This window comes from Heteronotia binoei, chromosome 13 (genome assembly GCF_032191835.1).
Source record: "Heteronotia binoei isolate CCM8104 ecotype False Entrance Well chromosome 13, APGP_CSIRO_Hbin_v1, whole genome shotgun sequence".
In the NCBI taxonomy this organism is placed as follows: Eukaryota; Metazoa; Chordata; class Lepidosauria; order Squamata; family Gekkonidae; genus Heteronotia; species Heteronotia binoei.
Genome location: NC_083235.1, coordinates 3,254,921 through 3,278,997, shown reverse-complemented (window position 1 = coordinate 3,278,997; position 24,077 = coordinate 3,254,921). Strand labels below are relative to the sequence as shown.

Here is a 24,077-nt window from a genome sequence, read left to right as displayed (position 1 = left end):
GCATAAGAACATAAGAGAAGCCATGTTGGATCAGGCCAATGGCCCATCCAGTCCAACACTTTGTGTCACATAAGAACATAAGAGAAGCCATGTTGGATCAGGCCAGTGGCCCATCCAGTCCAACACTCTGTCTCACAGAAGAACAGAAGAGAAGCCCTGTTGGATCAGGCCAGTGGCCCATCCAGTCCAACACTCTGCGTCACATAAGAACATAAGAGTAGCCATGTTGGATCAGGCCAGTGGCCCATCCAGTCCAACACTCTGTGTCACATAAGAACATAAGAGAAGCCCTGTTGGATCAGGCCAGTGGCCCATCCAGTCCAACACTCTGCGTCACATAAGAACATAAGAGAAGCCCTGTTGGATCAGGCCAGTGGCCCATCCAGTCCAACACTCTGCGTCACATAAGAACATAAGAGAAGCCCTGTTGGATCAGGCCAGTGGCCCATCCAGTCCAACACTCTGTCTCACAGAAGAACAGAAGAGAAGCCCTGTTGGATCAGGCCAGTGGCCCATCCAGTCCAACACTCTGCGTCACATAAGAACATAAGAGTAGCCATGTTGGATCAGGCCAATGGCCCATCCAGTCCAACACTCTGTGTCACATAAGAACATAAGAGAAGCCATGTTGGATCAGGCCAATGGCCCACCCAGTCCATCACTCTGTGTCACATAAGAACATAAGAGAAGCCATGTTGGATCAGGCCAATGGCCCACCCAGTCCAACACTTTGTGTCACATAAGAACATAAGAGAAGCCATGTTGGATCAGGCCAATGGCCCACCCAGTCCAACACTTTGTGTCACATAAGAGAAGCCACGTTGAATCAGGCCAATGACCCATCCAGTCCAACACTCTGTTTCACATAAGAACATAAGAGAAGCCATGTTGAATCAGGCCAGTGGCCCATCCAGTCCAACACTCTGTGTCACATAAGAACATAAGAGAAGCCATGTTGAATCAGGCCAATGGCCCATCCAGTCAAACACTCTGAGTCACATAAGAACATAAGAGAAGCCATGTTGGATCAGGCCAATGGCCCATCCAGTCCAACACTCTGTGTCACATAAGAACATAAGAGAAGCCATGTTGAATCAGGCCAATGGCCCATCCAGTCAAACACTCTGAGTCACATAAGAACATAAGAGAAGCCATGTTGGATCAGGCCAATGGCCCCTCCAGTCCAACACTCTGTGCCACACAGTGGCCAATATATATGTGTGTGTGCATACACACACACATATATATACTGTGGCTAATAGCCACTGATGGACCTCTGCTCCTCTTGAAGCTGGTTGTTCTTGTAGCCGTCACCACCTCCTGTGGCAGTGAATTCCACATGTTAATCACCCTTTGGATGAAGAAGGACTTTCTTCTATCCGTTTTAACCTGACTGCTCAGCAATTTCATCAAATGCCCACGAGTTCTTATATTGTGAGAAAGGGAGAAAAGTACTTTTTTCTCTACTTTCTCCATCCCATGCATCATCTTGTAAACCTCTATCATGTCACCCCACAGTCGACATTTCTCCAAGCTAAAGAGCCCCAAGTGTTTTGACCTTTCTTCATAGGGAAAGTGTTCCAAACCTTTAATCCTTCTAGTTGCCCTTTTCTGTACTTTTTCCAATGCTATAATATCTTTTTTTAAGGAAGGATGATAAATAATGTAAAAAGATATAACGCAATCAGTAATTAATAGACCACTTTGTACATTGCCAATGCTACAGTGAAAGTTGCCTTTCTTTTGAGCCATTGGGAAAAAAGAGTGAGAGACAGTTTAATGAACGAAACAGAGGCGCAGAGAACACTGTAAGGCCGCTTTTGAGTCCCTGTTGGGGAGAAAGGTGAAGTTTAAGTAAATAAAACTGCTCACCAATCCCTAGAAAGGAAGGCAAGCAAGTGGTTTCGTTTTCATTCCTTATCACTGTAAACCAGCGGTCCCCAACCTTTTTGCCACCAGGGATCGGTTTTGCGGAAGACAATTTTTCCACGGACCTGCACGGGGGAGGAGGGGGCGCGATGGTTTTGGGATTATACAATTGTGCACTTTATTTTGGTGTGGTGGTTCCATGTGCAGACTCTTATCTGGGAGAACCGGGCTCGATTCCCCGCTCCTCCACTTCCAGCTGCTGGAATGGCCTTGGGTCAGCTGTAGCTCTCGCAGAGCTGTCCTTGAAACGGCAGCTTCTGGGAGAGCTCTCTCAATCCTACCCACCTCACAGGGTGTCTGTTGTGGGGGAGGAAGGGAAAGGAGACTGTAGGCCGCTCTGAGACTCTGTCCTTGAAAGGGCAGCTTCTGGGAGAGCTCTCTCAGCCCCACCCGCCTCACAGGATGTCTGTTGTTGGGGAGGAAGGGAAAGGAGATTGTGGGCCGCTCTGAGACTCTGTGCTTGAAAGGGCAGCTTCTGGGAGAGCTCTCTCAATCTTACCCACCTCACAGGGTGGCTGTTGTGGGGGAGGAAGGGAAAGGAGATTGTAGGCCGCTCTGAGACTCTGTCCTTGAAAGGGCAGCTTCTGGGAGAGCCCTCTCAGCCCCACCCACCTCACAGGTTGTCTGTTGTGGGGGAGGAAGGAAAAGGATATTGTGAGCCACTCTGAGACTCTGTCCTTGAAAGGGCAGCTTCTGGGAGAGCCCTCTCAGCCCCACCCACCTCACAGGGTATCTGTTGTGGGGAAGGTAGGGAAAGGAAATTGTGAGCCGCTCTGAGATTCGGAGTGGAGGGCAAGATATAAATCCAATGTTTTTATTATTATTTTTATTTTTATTATTATTATTATTATTATTATTATTATTATTATTATTATTATTATTATTATTATTATTATTATTATTATTATTTTATAATATATAATGAAATAATTATTCAACTCATGGCCCAGTTGCTAACAGGCCATAGCCCAGTACCGGTCCGCGGCCCAGGGGCTGGGGACCCCTGCTGTAAACGACCACAACTAAAACAAAAACAAAAAACCCCCGCAAACACAAAGTATCCTCATATCTCAGCAAGCTCATTAATCCATTAAAGCTCCAGCCGAATCATCTACCGATTATACGTTGCAACACCGCAGTAAGTGTCCAGGGGCCTTGCCAGTTTAATGTTTTTGTACGCCGGAATACCTCTGGGTCTTAAGAATGGGGGGGGGGGGCGGGTTCCACTTTGCCTGCTTCTTTCTGACTTTCTTCTGTCCACTGTAAGAATCACAAGAATCCAGGGGTCCTTTTTGCAGAAAAACAGGCGGTGGAGCTCATTAGCCTAGCTCATTAGCAGAACTCGTTGTAATTGTATTTTATTAATTGCATTTTATTGGTTTTAAACTGTAATGATAGACATTTGAACTGACTGTTAGCCTCTCTGAGTCCGCTGGCGGAGAGGGCGGGATAGAAATCTAAGGTAATAAAAATACTAATAAAATAAAAAATAAATTAGCAGGGCTCTTTTCTCTTTTTTGAGCAGGAATGCACAGGAACGGAGCTCCCGCTGGCTTCGTGGCAGGGGTGGGCAGCCTAATATGCAAATGAGTTCCTGCTGGGCTTTTTCTACCAAAAAAGCCCTGCTCATTAGGATATGCCGCCCTCCCCCCAGGCAAAAGCAACCTGATGCAAGAAAGGAGAGCCCCGGGAGAGCGAAGCCTGCTTGGGCTGGCTAGAGAACCAGTCAGCCCAAGCAGGCCTCGCTGTCCTGGGGCTCTTCTGGGCCGCCTCCCCCCAGTCAGAAGGCCAGCAAGCCACCCGCCACCCAGAGTCACCTCAGAAGTGGAGAAAGGGTGGCGTGGGCTTCTCCAGGGGTTAATGAGGGCTGCTGGGGGTGTGGCAAAGCCCCTGGTGGCCAGCTGGCTGCTGGGTCTCCTAATCTAGATTGTTATGCAGCTGCACCTCCTATTCAATGGACAAGGTAGGTGGGGAGGAAGAGAGGGAACGCTCAGAAAGGTTCAGGAGCTGTGCTGCTGTGAGCTCCTGCTGAATCTGAGGCCTGCAAGTATCCATTTCTGCCCTGTGGAGGGGAGTGAAGCCACCGTCTCAAGGCTGCTTTATTTCATCCCAAACAGCTCACACTGCTTAATGTTTAGGGAACAAAAGGTGTCGGTGGGAACCAGTTTGTTCTGCTTTGGGTGGGCTTTTTTTGCACTGTACTTTTGGCGGGCTGCATAATGGCCCCAGGTAAGGTAGAAGTAGTGGCCACCCCAAAGGTGAGCCAGTTTTGACACTGACAGGCGTCGCTATCCATAAAGCCAGCTTTCTGACTACGCTGGAAGCCTTCTTTAACTGAGGATAGTCTCAGAGCTGACCATTCTTTCCAGTGTTGGCATTGGTGTGATGGGACAATTCCCACCCTCAGGATCTTGCCCCCTTCCATGCCTCTGCTCTGCCAAGGCCTTCCCCCCCAACTCCACAGAGCACAACGTCTTGGGAGGGTATACCACCATTCGCTCTTCGGCTGCCCTGCTTCCCCACACACCGAATAGCACACTCTCAATCCTCTTCCAATACACTTTGCAACTGGGTTTTACCGTGCGAAACGGCAAAACCCACTTGCAAACAGTTGCGAAAGCAGACCGGAAGTGCCTTATTGAGCACGTGGGAAAGTGCAGGGAAGGGAAAAGGAAACCGCTCGAAAAACCTAAAAAGAAGGAGGGGAGGGAATAAAAATGCACCTAAAGGAATTACCCGGAGGAAAAAATGTATCCGTGGGTATTTGGGGCTGGGGGTGTCAAGCATGCAATTTTTCAAAAGAACCAGTCCTTGAGTTAAAGCAAAGTGTGGTTTATTGATAATCCATGTGGCTCTATTGAGCTAGGTATTGGAACTGATACAGAGTAACAGTAGAATGCATACTTAAAGATGGCACATCAAAGGTTCTCTAAACATTGCTACAAATTCGAAAAAAGCCTGCATTCATGTGTGAAAGTTCACACAGTAACTTCCTTATCTCCCCTGTGGTTATTCTTCCCGGGTCCAGGACTAGCCTGGAAAACTGTCCCTGGAGGTTTTATATATATATAAAAAAATTGTATATATAAAAAATTTTGCCACTGTGTGACACAGAGTCTTGGACTGGATGGGCCGTTGGCCTGATCCAACATGGCTTCTCTTATGTTCTTATCTTCAAAGAGCAAATTCCTGCATCTGTTAGTGAAAGCGAAAGAGGCGCAAAAGATCTGTCTCTACTTTTCTACTTTGATGTGCCCAGGTTTAATTCAAGGTTAGTAACATCTCTATAATATATTGGTTTTATTCAGGCAATAAAAGAGAGATTAAACAACGCTTGACAGGGGGGGGGGTCTGTTTTTTTAGGTAGAGGCACCAAATTTGCAGCATAGCATCTGGTGCCTCTCCTCAAAACATTCTCCAAGTTTCAAAAACATTGGACCAGGGGGTCCGATTCTATGAGCCCCCAAAGAAGGTGCCCCTATCCTTCATTATTTCCAATGGAAGGAAAGCATTCAAAAGGTGTGCAGTCCCTTTCAATGTGATGGCCAGAACTCCCTTCAAAGTTCAATCATGCTTGTCACAACTTTGGTTCTGGCTCTACCTCCAATACCTCCTAGCTCCACCCCCAAAGTCCCCAGATATTTCTTGAATTGGACTTGGCAACAGGGCTGCCCACCTGGATCTCTCTCTCTCTGTTTTCCACCCTGAAATCACTGAGGTGGTAAGACAAGCTTAAAAGTTCACAAGCAGTGCCAGAGCAATCTCAGAAAGCTGAGTGCTGGCCTAGAAGCGATTATCTTCTGGATTCAACTACAACCACCTTCATTGACATAGCAACCGTCTTAACAACAGAAAAGAAGGAATAATTCAAAGAGTCATCATGGCCCAGTCAAGTAACACTACCCGCCTCATAGATGCAAGATACAAAGATTTAGCCACAGGTTCAATCACCATTTGATTCTGAGAAGATAACAGAAAGACAGTTTTGCGTTCATCACATTTCCCTACTTGCTCTCTCAACTTGCTCCTTAGTAAGCTCGAGAGTCATGGAGCAAAAGGACAGGTCCTCTTGTGGATCAAAAACTGGATGAGTAATAGGAAGCAGAGAGTGAGTATAAATGGGCAGTCTTCGCAGTGGAGGACGGTAAGCAGTGGGGTGCCGCAGGGCTCGGTACTGGGTCCCATGCTCTTTAACTTGTTCATAAATGATTTGGAGTTGGGAGTGAACAGTGAAGTGGCCAAGTTTGCAGATGACACTAAATTGTTCAGGGTGGTGAGAACCAGAGAGGATTGTGAGGAACTCCAAAGGGATCTGTTGAGGCTGGGTGAGTGGGCGTCAACGTGGCAGATGAGGTTCAATGTGGACAAGTGCAAAGTAATGCACATTGGGGCCAAGAATCCCAGCTACAAATACAAGCTGATGGGGTGTGAACTGGCAGAGACTGACCAAGAGAGAGATCTTGGGGTCGTGGTAGATAACTCACTGAAAATGTCAAGACAGTACACGATGGCAATAAAAAAGGCCAATGCCATGCTGGGAATTATTAGGAAAGGAACTGAAAACAAATCAGCCAGTATCATAATGCCCCTGTATAAATCGATGGTGCAGTCTCATTTGGAATACTGTGGACAATTCTGGTCACCGGACCTCAAAAAGGATATTATAGCATTGGAAAAAGTCCAGGAGAGGGCAACTAGAATGATTAAAAATTTGGAACACTTTTCCTATGAAGAAAGGTTAAAACGCTTGGGGCTCTTTAGCTTGGAGAAACATCGACTGCGGGGTGACATGATAGAGGTTTATAAGATTATGCATAGGATGGAGAAAGTAAAGAAAGAAGTCCTTTTCTCCCTTTCTCACAATACAAGAACTTGTGGGCACTCAATGAAATTGCTGAGCAGTAAGGCTAAACGGATCAAAGGAAGTCCTTCTTCACCCAAAATGTGATTAAGATGTGGAATTCACTACCACAGGAGGTGGTGGCAGCTACAAGCATAGCCAGCTTCAAGAGAGGATTGGATAAAAATATGGAGCAGAGGTCCACCAGTGGCTATTAGCCACAATATATATATGTGTGTGTGTGTGTATACACACACACACACTCACACATATATTGGCCACTGTGTGACACAGAGTGTTGGGCTGAATGGGCCATTGGTCTGATCCAACATGGCGTCTCTTATGTTCTTAATAAGGCTTTGATAAGTACTGGATTAGCATACTCCATTTTCTGAAATCTCTCTCTGGACTCTGCATCTTCTTTATGTCAGGAAGAAGAAGATGATGATGATATTGGATTTATATCCCGCCCTCCACTCCGAAGAGTCTCAGAGCAGCTCACAATCTCCTTTCCCTTTCTCTCCCACAACAGACACCCTGTGAGGTGGGTGGGGCTGGAGAGGGGTCTCACAGCAGCTGCCCTTTCAAGGACAACCTCTGCCAGATGACCCAAGGCCATGGTAGCAGGTGCAAGTGGAGGAGTGGGGAATCAAACCCGGTTCTCCCAGAAAAGAGAGCTCTGGCTGACCCAAGGCCATTCCAGCAGGTGCAAGTGAAGGAGTGGGGAATCAAACCCGGTTCTCCCAGATAAGAGAGCTCTGGCTGACCCAAGGCCATTCCAGCAGGTGCAAGTGGAGGAGTGGGGAATCAAACCCGGTTCTCCCAGATAAGAGAGCTCTGGCTGACCCAAGGCCATTCCAGCAGGTGCAAGTGGAGGAGTGGGGAATCCAACCTGGTTCTCCCAGAGAAGAGAGCTCTGGCTGACCCAAGGCCATTCCAGCAGCTGCATGTGGAGGAGTGGGGAATCCAACCCAGTTCTCCTAGAGAAGAGAGCTCTGGCTGACCCAAGGCCATTCCAGCAGCTGCAAGTGGAGAAGTGGGGAATCAAACCCGGTTCTCCCAGATAAGAGAGCTCTGGCTGATCCAAGGCCATTCCAGCAGCTGCATGTGGAGGAGTGGGGAATCCAACCCAGTTCTCCTAGAGAAGAGAGCTCTGGCTGACCCAAGGCCATTCCAGCAGGTGCAAGTGGAGGAGTGGGGAATCAAACCCAGTTCTCCCAGATAAGAGAGCTCTGGCTGACCCAAGGCCATTCCAGCAGGTGCAAGTGGAGGAGTGGGGAATCAAACCCGGTTCTCCCAGATAAGAGAGCTCTGGCTGACCCAAGGCCATTCCAGCAGCTGCAAGTGGAGGAGTGGGGAATCAAACCCAGTTCTCCCAGATAAGAGTCCGCACACTTCACCACTACACCAGACTGGGCAAAATAAATTAATTACATATGTAATTTGCAAGGGGGAGGTTTGTAGCAGGAGCTCCTCTGCCTATTAGGCCACACACCCCAGATGTAGCCAATCTTCCAAGAGCTTACTGGGCTGTTCTTACAGGGCCTACTGGAAGCTCCAGGAGGATTGGCTACATCAGGGGGTGTGGCCTAATATGCAAAGGAGCTCTTGCTAGAATTCCACCCCTGCATAATATCCCTGATGTAGCCAGTCCTCCGAGAGCTTCCAGGGCTCTTCTTACAGGGCCTACGGTCAGCTCTAGGGGGATTGGCTGCAGCAGGGACGCATGGCCTAATATGCAAAGGAGTTCCTCCTACAAATAAAGCCCTGGTAATTTCCATAACGGATCCGGCTGCAGAATGCAGATTTCCTCCCACCCCAAACTGTGACCGCTTTCCTTCAAAGCGCAAAGGACGCCCCCCCCCCCCCCCGCCACCTGTTGATTCGTAACAAAAGGGACGCTTGTCAGATATAGCCACGCAATTCACAGCTGGCAGCAGCTGCGGCTACAGGTGGTGGGGAACCTTTTGACATTAAAAAAGCTACAATTAGCAAAGGATAGCGAGATTCGAATCCAGGAGCACCTTAGAGACCAACAAGGTTGTCAGGGTATGAGCAACCTGTGTTAACGCTCCCTGTGGGAACCAAAGAGGCAGGCATCATTCTCCTCTCCTCCGTTTTATCCTCACAGCACCTCTGCGAGGTAGGTCAGGCTGAGAGGGTGTGACTGGCCCAAGGTCACCCACTGGGTTCCCAGGGCAAAATAATAATAATAATAAATTTTATTTATGCCCCGCTCTCCTCGCCGAAGCAGGCCCAGGGCAGGATTCACAGGATTCACAGGACCAGATCTACATGTTTTTTGGGGGGGGGGGGCAAAATTAAAAAATGGCACCCCTTATGGGCTTATAGAATAGAATGGACTCCATACCCAATTTGGCGTCCCCTGCCTCCAGTGAAGCCTGCGACAAGCACCCCCCTCTGCCCCCTCCCCCAGATCCGGCCTTGGGGATTCAAACCTGGGTCTCCCAGGCCGTAGTTCAACCATTGGAGGAGGAGGAAGAAGAAGAAAATTGGATTTATATCCCACCTTCCACTCTGAATCTCAGAGACTCAGAGCGGCTTACAGACTCCTTTACCTTCCTCCCCCACAACAGACACCCTGTGAGGTGGGTGGGGCTGAGAGAGCTCGGACAGAAGCTGCCCTTTCAAGGAGAGCTCTGTGAGAGAGCTATGGTTGACCCAGCTGCTGCAAATGGAGGAGTGGGGAATCAAACCTGGTTCTCCCCGATAAGAGTCCGCGCACTTCACCACGACACCAAACTGGCTCTCAAACTCATGCTCAATGTCCCAGCAGACAGTCAGAAATCCAGAAAAGCTCCTTGAAAACTGGGCAGAGGCATTTTAGTGGTGTTTTGCTTATTTATTTAGATATTTGTACCTCCCTTTTCTCCCTCATGGGGGCCACAAATGGCTTGCAACCTTCCCCCCGTCTTCTCCACATTAAATGCACAACAACAACCCAGGGAGGTAGGCTAGGCTGAGAATGAATGAACTGTCCAAGGTTACCCAGCAAGCTTCCAGGGCAGAGCAGAGATTGGAACTCTTCTCACGGGGGGCGGGGGGGGGAGGGGTCTGTTGCGGGGGAGGGGAGGGGAGGTAAAGGAGATTGTGAGCTGCTCTGAGACTCTGAGATTCAGTGACAGGCAGGATATAAATCCAATATCATCTTTGCAGTATGTGAAGGGAATGGTGAGCTAAGTTTTTTATTATCATCTTCTTCAATCATGCTTGTCACACCCATGCTCCTGACTCCACCCCCAAAGTCTTCTGGCTCCACCCCCAGATATTTCCTGAGTGGGACCTGGAAACCCTAATGGAGTGATTAACCCCGTGGCTGCAGTACTGCAGTCCTAAGCTCTGCTCCAGACCTGAGTTCGATCCCCGGTGGAAGCTGGGTTTTCAGGTAGCCGGCTCGAGGTTGACTCAGCCTTCCATCCTTCCAAGGTCAGTCAAATGAGTCCCCAGCTTGCTGGGGGGAAAGTGGAGATGACTGGGGAAGGCAATGGCAAACCACCCCGTAGAAAGTCTGCCGTGAAAACGTTGTGAAAGCAACGTCACCCCAGAGTCGGAAACGACTGGTGTTTGCACAGGGGACCTTTCCTTTTTTCTTTCCCCCACACCACAGAAGATGCTGCAAAATGCAGAGAAGGGCCTCTGGTGTGGATTCTCTGGACTGCTGACTCCCACCGTTCAGCATGCGTGGCCACCTCCTGAATCCACACCAGTGCCCCCCTCCCTCCCCCCCACAACTCATAGAGACAGAAGATTCCTATGGAAAGCCTCAAAGCCGTGGACGCGTTTGAAATCGGATCACGTTTCGGCTTCCTCCCTTTCCAGTTCCCAGAAGCTGGCAAGCATCAATTTGGCAGAGTCTCCCCCATGAAAAAAAAAAGTTCCTAGTTCTGAATTCAGCCAGGATTTCTGCAATGCAAACAGTGCCCCAGATTGAACAAGGAAAGCGAGTGAAAGGACAAAAAAGACACACACCCCACGGCTCCAAAGCCAAACTTTTAAAAATATCAAGAGCCTTGCTGGATCCAACAAGTGAGGGTCCTTCTAGTCCATCCTCCTGTCTCACACAGAGGCCAACCAGTTCCTCTGGAGGGCCAACAAGAGGACAGAGAGGCCGAGGCCTTCCCCTGAGAAGAACAGCAGAAGAGCCCTGCTGGATCAGACCAGTGAGGGTCCTTTTAGTCCATCCTCCTGTCTCACACAGTGGCCAGCCAGGTCCTCTGGAGGACCAACAACAGGGCACAGAGGCCGAGGCCTTCCCCTGAGAAGAACATCAGAAGAGCCCTGCTGGGTCAGACCAGGGAGGGTCCATCTAGTCCAGCCTCCTGTCTCACACAGTGACCAACCAGTTCCTCTGGAGGGCCAGCAACAGGGCAGAGAGGCTGAGGCCTTCCCCTGAGAAGAACATCAGAAGAGCCCTGCTGGGTCAGACCAGGGAGGGTCCATCTAGTCCAGCCTCCTGTCTCACACAGTGGCCAACCAGTTCCTCTGGAGGGCCAACAACTGGGCAGAGAGGCTGAGGCCTTCCCCTGGTGTAGCCTCCTGGCTCTGGGATTCAGAGGTTGACTTTCCCTGAATGTGGAGGTTCCCCTCAGTCACCATGGTGAGTAGGCATTGATATCCCCCATAAATCTATCTAATCTCCTTGGTAGAGACCCAAATGCTAGAGAAGTGTTTAGGGTGCGAGAACATATGAACATAAGAGAAGCCATGCTGGATCAGGCCAATGGCACCTCCAGTCAAACACTCTGTGTCACACAGTGGCCAAAAAACCCAAGTGCAATCAGGAGGTCCACCAGTGGGGCCAGGACGCTAGAAGCCTTTCCACTGTGCCCCCCCAAGCACCAAGAATACAGAGCATCACTGCCCCAGACAGAGAGTTCCAACAATACGCAGTATGTGAAGGGAATGGTGAGCTAAGTTTTTTATAGAACTAAGGGAACAGCCTTTACTGAAAAGGAAATGAAAGAGGTGTGAATCATGCATAGCACGCTCCTTGTATAACTTATTGTGCGTGCTGCTTCCAAACCACGGACTTGTGACAACCAGAGTTTGGGCTGCAGAAATTTTAAAGACAATTATCCCACTTGTCGGCTGTTAGGGATGGTTAGTTGTATGGACATGTGAATCTGTAAATTGGACCCCTTGATCCAAGAAGAAGAAGAAGACAAAGAAGGAGAAGAAGGAGAAGAAGAAGAAGAAGAAGAAATGGATTTATCCCCCATCCTATACTAAAAGCTGGGGATTGAACCTGGGACCTTCTGCATGCCAAGCAGAGGCTCTGCCACTGAGCCAGGGTCTCTGGTCAAGGTCTTTCTCATCACCTCCTGCCTGGTCCTTTGAACTGGAGATGCCGGGGATTGAACCTGGAACCTTCTGCATGCCAAGCAGAGACTCTGCCACTGAGCCAGGGTCTCAGGTCAAGGTCTTTCCCATCCCCTCCTGCCTGGTCCTTTTAACTGGAGATGCCGGGGATTGAACCTGGGACCTTCTGCATGCCAAGCAGAGGCTCTGCCACTGAGCCAGGGTCTCAGGTCAAGGTCTTTCCCATCACCTCCTGCCTGGTCCTTTCAACTGGAGATGCCGGGGATTGAACCTGGGACCTTCTGCATGCCAAGCAGAGGCTCTGCCACTGAGCCAGGGTCTCAGGTCAAGGTATTTCCCATCACCTCCTGCCTGGTTCTAACTGGAGATGCCGGGGATTGAACCTGGGACCTTCTGCATGCCAAGCAGAGGCTCTGCCACTGAGCCACGGCCCTCTTTCAGTTATGCAGAGGAGCTTTCTTCTACTGCCTCTTTGTTGACCTCTCACTTGGATATAACTTGGCTCTTGTTTTATAAAAGGTTGCTGAACGCTGCCCAACTCTTGTCGCTGTGCTCTGATGAAGAGACGGATTCTGGCCATTTCCATGGCTTCCACCGAGGTGAAAAGAGTGGATGAATAATCTTCTCAAAGCTTTCGGTTTCTTGAAATGCTCTGAGGCATGAGATGGTTTTCAGGACAGCGACCAAACCAAGCCACTAGACTTTCTGAATTCACTGCACTTTTTTCCTTTAAAGAACACTCAATTGCCATTAATGCTCCTAAAATGCCTTCACTTTCCCACCGTTCCCAGAAATCTGACTAATCTAAAGCACTCCCTTTTCACCATGCTCAGTATCGCCTTCTCTTTATGAATTCACCACATTTTCCTTTCAGAAACAATCAGTTGCCATTAATGCCCCTAAAATGCCTTCACTTACCACAGACTCCAGAAATTTTATTAGTCTAAACCACTTCCTTTCCACCATGTTCAGCACCACCTTTGCCTTCTCTTTTTGAATGCAGCACATTTTTTCCATTTGGAAACCCCTGGTTCCCATCAATGCCCTTAAAATGCCTTCACTTGCCACAGTTTACAAAACTCTGATTAGTCTAAAGCACTTCCTTCCCATGTGCTCAGCACCTCCTCTGCCCTCCTCTTCACCCCTACTTCCTGCTGGAACACTGCCAAAAGATGATTCTAAAAGACCGGGACGGAAATGAACCAGATGACCTGAATTTGCACCTAGCTCACTAGCTGCAGAGTCATCCTGGCGTTTTCTGAAACCCAGGAGGCATGAAGAAGAAGAAGGAGGAGGAGGAGAAGAAGAAAGAGAAGAAGGAGAAGAAGGAGGAGGAGGAGGAGGAGAAGAAATAGGATTTATATCCCACCCTCTACTCTGAATCTCAGAGTCTCTGAGCAGCTCACAATCTGCTTTACCTTCCTCCCCCACACACAACAGACACCCTGTGAGGTAGGTGGGGCTGAGAGAGCTCTTACAGCAGCTGCGCTTTCAAAGACAACTCCTGTGATAGCTACGGCTGACTCAAGGTCATTCCAGCAGGTGCAAGTGGAGGAGGGGGGGAATCAAACCCGGTTCTCCCAAATAAGAGTCCGCACACCTAACCACTACACCAAACTGGCTCTAGAAAAAGAAGTGCCGGAGCTCAATAGCACAACATATATGCATAACTCATTTACATATGCCACACACACACCCCCCCGAGATCACTGGAAGGCGTACTAAATTATATCAGAATCTACCTTGAAATGCTTCTTAAATTATAACTGTAATAATAAAACCTTCCTCCCATCATACTTTTTAAATTACTTTCTCCTCTGTGGCCATAGAGGCAAGAGAAAGATTTCCATCTGTCTGCTTTATAGGTTTTGGGTTTTTTTCATTTTTTTGTGGGGGGAAAACATTAGAAAGTTTGTCAAATCTTAAAGTGTCCAGCAACATTCTCACGGGGGTGGTGGTGGTGGTTGAACAATGGAACCCAGCAGCAAGGTTTTTTTTGGGGGGGGGGGTGTGCAGTAAGAAAGAAAGAGCACAAGAAAATTTAGACGCTCCTGTGAGATTCTGCCTGCTGAAACCTCTTTCCAATGCACTAACACCACCATGGGAGAAATCTGTGCTTGGCATGTGTCATTATAAGGGTTGCCAATCCCCAGGTGGGGGCAGGGGATCCCCCAGTTTGGAGGCCCTCCCTCCGTTTCAGGGGGGGGATGTCTGCTGGGAACTCCATTATTCCCTATGGAGACTTATTCCCATAGGAAATAATGGGGAATTGATCCGCAGGTATCTGGGGCTCTGGGGAAGGCTGTTGTTTGAGGTAGAGGCACGAAATTTTCAGTATAGGATCCAGTGCCTCTCCCCAAAACACCCAAGTTCCAAAAGGATTGGACCAGGGGGTCCAATTCTATGACCCCCAAAAGGTGCCCCTATCTTTCATTATTTCCTTTGAAAGGAAGGCCTTTAAAAAGGTGTGCGGTCCCCTTCAATGCGGTGGCCAGAACTCCCTTTGGAGTTCAATCACGCTTGTCACAGCCTTGCTCCTGGCTCCACCCCCAAAGCCTCTTGGCTCCACCCCCAAAGTCCCCAGATATTTCTTGAATTGGACTTGGCAACCCTACCACCATGGGAGAAATCGGTGCTTGACATGCGTCATAATTCCACGCAAGCAAGAATCAATTTCCTGTAAATCTCAGTTTGCATCAAAAAAAAATTACAAAACGTGACTTTTCTAGGCCTTGTGGGGGTAACAATGTGCCCCTGGCAGGCTGTAGCAATGCCCAGAGTACCGCAAGAAGCTGCAGAAGTTGCTGAATTAGATTTCCAAAGGTCATGCCACAGGGCTCGTGTGATCTGCATAGCTCCTGAACCCTTCCCTCCTTGGATCTCAGCCCAGAGTTCCTATGAATGCTTTTACACAGGCAGCTGAGCAGATAAAAGTGGGTGGAGAGCAGCCGGGACACTACCCCCCTCCCCACTCTAGCCGGATCCAAAATTTACAAAGTTGATTTCAATGGAGCTTTCATAGGGAAGATTCAGAGAGGACTGTGCCCCGATCTGTCTGTTTTCGGCTTGCTTACCCTGAACTTGACTCCAAAACCATTGCCTGGGAATGTACAAGGAAACCATGCTTCCCAGCACAGTGTCGTGTAAGGGTCAGGGTGTCAGATTAGGATCTGGGAGAACCCCCAAACTGCCACGGAAGCTTGCTGGGTGACCCTGGGCCAGTCATGCTGAAGAAGAAGAAAGAGAGAGAGACAGAGAGAAAGAAAGAGAGAGAGACAGAGAGAGAGAGAGAGAGAAAGAGAGAAAGAGAGGAAGGAAGGAAGGAAGGAAGGAAGGAAGGAAGGAAGGAAGGAAGGAAGGAAGGAAGGAAGGAAGGAAGGAAGGAAGGAAGGAAGGAAGGAAGGAAGGAAGGAAGGAAGCCAGTTTGGTGTAGTGGTTAAATATGCAGAATCTTATCTGGAAGAACCGGGTTTGATTCCCCACTCCTCCACTTGCAGCTGCTGGAACAGCCTTGGGTCAGCCATAGCTCTCGTAGGAGTTGTCCTTGAAAGGGGGCAGCTTCTGGGAGAGTTCTCTCAGCCCTATACACCTCATACGGTGACTGTTGTGGGGGAGAAGGATAAAGAAGATTGTGAGACACTCTGAGACTCTAAGATTTGGAGTGGAGGGCAGGATATAAATCCAATATCATCTTCTTCTTGAAGAATAAGAAGAAGAGGAGGAAGACCACGATGACTATGGATTTATACCCAACCCTACTCTCTGAATCAGTGTCTTAGAGCGGCTTACAATCTCCTTTATCTTCTTCCCCCACAACAGACACCCTGTGAGGTAGGTGGGCCTGAGAGAGCTCTCCCAGAAGCTGCCCTTTCAAGGACAACTCCTGCGAGAGCTATGGCTGACCCAAGGCCATTCCAGTATCTGCATGTGGAGGAGTGGGGAACAAACCCGGTTCTCCCAGATAAGAGTCCGCACACCTAACCACTACACCCAGCTGCTCTCTCTAAGCCTTCCCTCCCTCACAGGAACAAAGTTGGAATCCATCAGCACCTTTAGGACCCACAAAGTTTCATTCAGAATCCCTCGCAGGGTTGTTGTGAGGCTAAAACAGAAGAGAGGAGAACCAGGTTGGGGAGAGAGCCAGAGCGCAAACGAAGTCAATAATCCGGATGCCTTCTATCTAATCCTCCGAGACTCTGGAGGGCATTTGCGGGCGGAGAATTAGGGAGTCGTCCCCTTCTCAGCAACAGAGAGCCAGAAAAAGGCCGGAGGGGAGAATTCCCTGCAGGGAGTGTTTTGTCAGGAGAAGAGGTTATGCCGGCCAGACAGGTCCCTCTGCCCTCAGGCAGCCCCCTCCCCACAACTGGGGGGGGGGAGAGGGGAGGGCATAAACCTCTTCTTGACCAGCTGGCCTCAAAGATCCCAGGGGCAGGAATGGGAGAAACTGAGTGAGGGGGAAGAGAGGAAGGGGAAGGCCCCACAACCCCCCCCCCCAGGGCAGTGGTCAGTGTGAGTTTCAATCTAGTCAGGCGCCTTTAAGGCCAAGGAAGTTTTCTTTTTCTGGGTAGAAGCTTTTGTGGGCACCCACACTCCTTCGGATACCTGGAAACAGCGTCGCCTAGGACAGGGGTGGCCAAACTGTGGCTCTTTCGCACAAATCTCGTGGCTCTTGAAGCCCCCATTGCCCCGTCAGCCAGCTTGGAGAAGGGCATTTCTCTCGTTAAACCACTTCTCCAAGCCAAGCCAGCCGTTGGCTTGGAGAATGCATTTAAAGTTGCTTTCTTTCCACCTTTCCCTCCCCCTCCTCCATCAATTTTCCTTCCTTCCTTCCTTCCTTCCTTCCTTCCTTCCTTCCTTCCTTCCTTCCTTCCTTCCTTCCTTCCTTCCTTCCTTCCTTCCTTCCTTCCTTCCTTCCTTCCTTCCTCTTGCAGCTCTCAAACATCTGACATTCATGTCTTTTGGCTCTCAAACATCTGATGTTTATTTTATGTGGCTCTTGTCTTAAGAAGAAGAAGATGATGATATTGGATTTATATCCTGCCCTCCAGTCCGAAGAGTCTCAGAGCGGCTCCTTTATCTCCCTCCCCCACAACAGACACCCTGTGAGGTGGGTGGGGATGAGAGAAGAAGAAGAAGATATTGGATTTATATCCCGCCCTCCACTCCGAAGAGTCTCAGAGCGGCTCACAATCTCCTTTACTTTCCTCCCCCACAACAGACACCCTGTGAGGTGGGTAGGGCTGAGAGAAGTAGAAGAAGAAGATATTGGATTTATATCCTGCCCTCTACTCCAAAGAGAGCGGCTCACAAAGTCCTTTACATTCCTCCCCCACAGCAGACTCCCTGTGAGATGGGCGGGGCTGAGAGAAGAAGAAGAAGAAGAAGAAGAAGAAGATATTAAGATTTATATCCCGCCCTCCACTCTGAAGAGTCTCAGAGTGGCTCACAAACTCCTTTACCTTCCTCCCCCACAACAGACACCCTGTGAGATGGGTGGGGCTGAGAGAAGAAGATGATGATGATACTGGATTTATATCCCACCATCCACTCCAAATCTCAGAGTGGCTCACAATCTCCTTTACCTTCCTCCCCCACAACAGACACCCTGTGAGGTGGGTGGGGCTGAGAGGGCTCTCACAGCAGCTGCCCTTTCAAGGACAACCTCTGCCAGAGCTGTGGCTGACCCAAGGCCATCCCAGCAGGTGCAAGTGGAGGAGTGGGGGAAAAAATCCGGTTCTCCCAGATAAGAGTCTGCACACTTCACCACTACACCAAACTGGCTCTCTGCAGGTTTGGCCAGCCCTAGCCTAGGAGATCCCAGTTCCAATCCACACTGCTCTGGAATTTCAGCTAGGGTTGCCAATCCCCAGGTGGGACCTGGAGATCTCCCGCTTTTACAACTGATCTACAGCTGGAAAAAATGCCCGCTTTGAAGGGCGGCCGTCGTGGCATTGTACCCTGCTGAGGCCCCTCCCCTCCCCAAACCCTGCCCTCTCCCAGATTCACCCGCAAAGTCTCCAGGTATTTTCCAACACAAACCTGGTAACCCTAAAACTTACTGGGTCAGAGGTGGCTAACCAATGGCTCTTCTACACATATTGTGTGGCTCTTGAAGGCCCCACAGCCCCACTGGCTGGCTTGGAGAACGCATTTGACTCTTTAAATCACTTCTCCAGGCCAAGTCAGCTGGCAGCTTTGAGAATACACTTAAAGTTGCTTTCTTTCCGCCTCTTCCTCTCTCCATCTATTTGCCTTCCTTCCTTCCTGTCCTGTGGCTCTCAAACATCAGACATTTATCCCATGTGGCTCTTACATGAAGCAAGTTTGGCCACCCCTGCGCTGGGTGTTCCTTGGGCCAGTCCCACATTCTCAGCCTCGCCTTCCTTACAGGGTTGTTGTGAAAATAATATGGGGAGAGGAGAAGGACATCAGCCGCTTTGGCTCCCCGTTGGGGAGAAAAGAGGGATAGAAAAGGAATCAATAAATATATTACACAGAATCATAGAGTTGGAAGGGTCCTTCAGGGTCATCTAGTCCAACCCCCTGCACAATGCAGGAAACTCACAAACACCTCCCCCTAAATTCACAGGATCCACATTGATGTCAGAGGGCCATCCAGCCTCTGTGGAAAACCTCCAAGGAAGGAGAGCCCACCACCTCCCAAGGAGGAAGCCTGTTCCACTGAGGAACCGCTCTAAACTCACAAATACCTCCCCCTAAATTCTCAGGATCTTCATTGCTGTCAGATGGCCACCTAGCCTCTGTTGAAAAACCTCCAAGGAAGGAGAGCCCACCACCTCCCAAAGAAGCCTGTTCCACTGAGGAACCGCTCTAAGCTCACAAATCCCACCCCCCCTACATTCACAGGATCTTCATGGCTGTCAGATGGCCATCCAACCTCTGTTGAAAAACCTCCAAGGAAGGAGAGCCCACCACCTCCCAAGGAAGCCTTTTCCACTGAGGAACTGCTCTAATGGTCAGGAAGTTAGAATCACAGAATCCTAGAGCTGGAAGGGACCTCCAGGGTCATCTAGTCCAACCCCCTGGACAATGCAGGAAACTCACAAGCACCTCCCCCTAAATTCACAGGATCTTCATTGCTGTCAGATGGCCATGTAGCCTCTGTTTAAAAACCTCAAAGGAAGGAGAGCCCACCATCTCCCAAGGAGGAAGCCTGTTCCACTGAGGAACCGCTCTGACGGTCAGGAAGTTCTTCCTCATGTTGAGCCAGAAACTCTTTTGATTTAGTTGCAACCCATTGGTTCTGGTCCTGCCTTCTAGGGCCACAGAAAATAATTCCACCCCATCCTCTATATCATGGGTCCCAACCCCTGGGCCGTGGGCCAGTACTGGTACGTGGCCTGTTAGCAACCGGTCCATGAGTTGTATAATTATTTCATTATATATTACCATGTAGTGATAATAATAAGATGCCGGCAACAACATTGGATTTATATTCCACCCTCCATTCTGAATCTCAGATTGGCTCACAATCTCCTTCTCCAGCAACAGACACCCTGTGAGGTGGTTGGGGCTGAGAGAACTCTCACAGAAGCTGTCCTTTCAAGGACAGCTCTGCAAGAGCTATGGCTGACCCAAGGCCATTCCAGTATCTGCATGTGGAGGAGTGGAGAGTCAAACCCGGTTCTCCCAGATAAGAGTCCGCACACTTAGCCACCACACCAAAATAAAGTGCAGAACTATATCATCCCGAAACCATTGCCGCTGCCCCCACCCCCAGTCCATGGAAAAACTGTCTTCCACAAAACTGGTCCCTGGTGCCAAAAAAGGTGGGGAATCGCTGTTCTATATGATAGCCCTTCAAGGACTTGAAGATGGTGATCCTATCACCTCTCAGCCGCCTCCTCTCCAGGTTAAACATCCTTCAACCTTTCCTCATAGGACTTGGTCTCCAGACCCCTCACCATCTTTGTCGCCCTCCTCTGCACCTGTTTCAGCTTGTCTAAGAACATAAGAGAAGCCATGTTGGATCAGGCCAACGGCCCATCCAGTCCAACACTCTGTGTCACAGTGGCAAAAAATTTTATATATACACACACACTGTGGCTAATAGCCACTGATGGACCTGTGCTCCATATTTTTATCTAAACCCCTCTTGAAGGTGGCGATTCTTGTGGCCGCCACCACCTCCTGTGGCAGTGAATTCCACATGTTAATCACCCTTTGGGTGAAGAAGTACTTCCTTTTATACGTTTTAACCTGTCTGCTCAGCAATTTCATCGAATGCCCACGAGTTCTTGTTGTGAGAAAGGGAGAAAAGGACTTCTTTCTCTACTTTCTCCATCCCATGCATTATCTTGTCAACCTCTATCATGTCACCCTGCAGTCGACGTTTCTCCAAGCTAAAGAGCCCCAAGCGTTTCAACTTTTCTTCATAGGGAAAGTGCTCCAGCCTTTAATCATTCTAGTTGCCCTTTTCTGGACTTTCGTCTAGATCCGTCCTACAGTGTGGTGCCCAAAACTGAACACAAGACTCCATTAAATGTGCACAAGGTGTTCTGAATCACAGCCTGCGTGGGGTGACGGTGTCGGACTAGGACCCAGGGAGCGCCAAGTTCCCACCCTGAACCGTGCCAAGTGACCTTGGGCCCTTCACACTCTCTCCGCCTACGCTTGCTCCAAGATAACGTGGGGAAGGGAGAGCCACATTCTGTGGAGGAAGGGCGGGATATTAAAAAAAGAAAAGCACCAGGCAGACGACAACTTCTCACGCCAGGCTCCTGCCACGACACCCAGATGCGAGTGGAAAGCCAACAACTCCGGTTCTTCTCAGCCCCACGTCCTCCAGATACCCCACAGGAGGGGGAGAGGCTCTTAGGCTTCAGTTGCTTTCCCGACAACCCTGCCCCGAAGAAAAGTTCCAAATTCTGGAGGAATTCGGAGGGAGTTGTTATTATATTGCTGGGCGGGCTGGCTGAGTGTTGCCAAACTCCCTAACACGAGGCAACTGGAAAGCCAGAGCGGTGCAGCATTTCAGAGTTCGGATCTGGCAGACCCGAGTTCGAATCCCTGCTCATGCCCTGCTAATTCGCCGGGTAACCCCGGGCCACTCACGCTCTCTCGGCCTCGCCTACCTCGCAAGGCTGTCATGAAGTACAAAACGGAGGAGAGGTGAACCAGGTCGGCCGTTTCGGGTTCCCACTGGAGGGGAAGGCCACAAACGTGGTTCTGTATCCCAGGCCGCAACCGTGGCTCCGTATCCCACAAATCGGGCCCCAAACGTGGTTCTCTACCCCACCAAAGGGCCTCCAAGCTGAAGCCTTTCAAAGCAACAGACACAGGCCCTCCCCGTGTGCCAAACTGTGGGCTGGCACCCGCACTTGGCAAAGGCGGAGTGGGCAACACAGTGCCCAGCATCACAATCAGGCGGGCTCCCCCCACCCCTCGTTCCCGGCCTTTCTTAAGCATCCAAAGCCTTCAAGCGGCCTAAATCGTGACGCACACGTGCTCCGAATTAAGCAACCGCAAATCACAACTCAGGAAGTTTAAGAGTTCCTCAACTTTTTGGTCGGGGGTGAGAGAAGCCGCAGCGGGGCCACGGTCCTTTGACAACATCTGCCCCCCTCCCAAGAAAAAAACAACAACCGCCAAGCCGCTTCAGACAATCCTTGCGCGAGCAGGGAGGCTCACCCAGGGGAACTGGCTGGCTCACCTGTCTGTCAACATCCTGTGCTGCAGGGAGGCCAGCCTTCCTCCGGGCCAGCTGCACAAGAGGAGGGGAACTCATTGCTTTGACTTCTTTGAGGGCCTGCCCTTTTTGCCCTAGAGCCCCGTGGCGCAGAGGGTTAAAGCTGCAGCACTGCAGTCCTAAGCTCTGCTCACGTCCCGAGTTCGGTCCCCGGAGGAAGCTGGGTTTTCGGGTCACCGGCTGGAGGTTGACTCAGCCTTCCATCCTTCTGAGGTCGGTCAAATGAGTCTCCAGCTTGCTGGGGGGGAAGTGTAGAGGACTGGGGAAGGCAAGGGCAAACCACCCTGTAAAAAGTCTGCTGTGAAAGGGTCAGAAATGACTGGTTCTTGCACAGGGGACCTTTCCTTTCCTTTTCTCCCCACCCTGCTGCTTCAGGGAACCCAAGCGGTTGCCAGTCTCTCATCGAATCCACAAGTTAGAAGGGACCTCCAGGGTCATCTAGTCCAACCCCCTGGGCAATGCAGGAAACTCACAAACCCCTCCCCTTAAATTCACAGGGTCCTCATCGCTGTCAGGTGGCCATCTAGCCTCAGTTGAAAAACCTCCACGGAAGGAGAGCCCACCACCTCCCGAGGAAGCCTGTTCCACTGAGGAGCCGCTCCAAACACACAAAGACCTCCCCCTAAATTCACAGGATCCGCATCGCTGTCAGATGGCCTCTTGTTGAAAAACCTCCAAAGAAGGAAGGAGAACCCACTCTTCTATCTTATCCTTACTCCCCTCTCTCATCCTCACAACAACCCTGAGAGGTAGGTTAGGCAGAGGGGGGGGGGGCTGGCCTAGCGTTATTACCCAGCCAGGTTCCAGGCGCGGAGGGAGGATTCGAACCTGGCTCTCTCAGAGCCTCGTTTGACATAGCTAAGCCCCAGCACCAGGCTGCCCAAACGCCCTCCACCTCTGGCAGGGTGCGGCAGACCACTTACCCGCTTTCCCAGGCACTTTTTAGCAAGTGGACACGTGCGGAAGGGTTGTCTGGACGCGCCCCGGGACGCGCGTCTCCCCCCCAGCCCCGCAGCCCTACTCACCGGCAAGCAGGCAGGCGACATCCAGGGCCACCAAAGTCTTGCGCAGCGCCACCCCCTTGCGGGCCAGCTGGCGGGGCGGGGATCGGGACCTCCGGACGGTCAGCCGCACTTCTCCCGGCCCCCCGGGCCACTCCAGCGGCTCGGCGGGGGGCTGCGGCGACGGCGGGGGCCGGTCGGGCAGGAGCTGGCAGTGCACCGTCTGCATGGCCTCCTCGTTGCAAGGATCCGGCAGGGCGCGGGGATCTGGCGGCGCGCTCGCTCCGGTCCAGGCAGGGAAGACCCCCGACGGGCAGCCCCAGGAGAGCGGGGCAGAGCAGCTGGCCGGCCCCCGTTGGCGGCAGGAGGCGTCCAGGGGCAGCGGCAGCCTTCTCCACCCCCGACGGGGAAGGGTCTCGCCTCGGCTCCGCGCTTTGGCACGGCCGCCCCCTCGGGGCAGAGACCTGCCGGCGGCCGGGGAGCCGCTCGCTTGTGCCCGCCTGCCCGCCTGTCTGCTCCGCGCTCGCCCAGCCTGGCTGCGGCTCCCCCGGCCGTCGCTGCCTTCCCTTCCCTTCCCTTCCTTTCCCCTCCCTCGCCTCTCCAGCTGGCCCGCCCGCTCCGCCCTCCGGCCTGCTCGGCTGCTCTCCCGGAGAGAGAGAGAGAGAGAGGCGGGCAGGAAGGGGAGGAGGGCGCCGCCTTTGCGCCCCTCCAGGCGGAGGGTAGAGGGACGCCCAACCTCCCCCGTGGCCTTTTGCGCGGCCCCCAAGGGCCTCTCGTCGCCCCCGTTCACAAGTGACGGCGGACGCGTGTCCAACTCGTGTACAGTGCACGCTTTCCTTTTCATTTTTTTCTTTTTAAAGCGGCGTTAGGTAGTTTCGGTGTGGCATGCGACAGCGGGAGGAGCGATGCAAACCTTGTCTTCCCTCCGGGTCTCCTTCCATGTTGCCATCTCCCGGCTGGGGAATTCCTGGAGGTTTGGGGGCGGAGCCGAGGGAAGGGCGGGGTTGGAGGAGGAGAAGGACCTCCGCGGATGTAATGCCACTCCCTCCCGCAGCTATTTCCCTCCAACTGAGCTCTGTATTCTGGAAACCGGTTGCAATACTGGGAGATCTCCAGGCCTCCCCTGGGGGTTGGCAAGCGTTATGTTCACCCGTGTACAGTGCGCGCTTTATAAAAAAATACGACATTGGGTAATTCTGATGCTGCATTCGACGGCTGGAGGAGTGATACAGGCCTTGCATTTATTCCGGGTCTTGTT

The 24,077-nt window shown here is 51.0% G+C and overlaps 1 protein-coding gene across 1 annotated transcript in view; it reads right to left on the bottom strand.

Moving 5' to 3' along the window:
• The window catches only part of LOC132581207 (phospholipid phosphatase 3-like), a 57,374-nt gene extending 34,326 nt beyond the window's left edge, over window positions 1–23,048 (bottom strand). The window contains exon 1 of the mRNA XM_060252352.1: window positions 22,844–23,048. Coding sequence (XP_060108335.1) covers window positions 22,844–23,048 — 205 coding nt within the window. The remainder of the gene's footprint in view (window positions 1–22,843) is intronic.
• Between the last annotated feature and the right edge of the window lie 1,029 nt (window positions 23,049–24,077).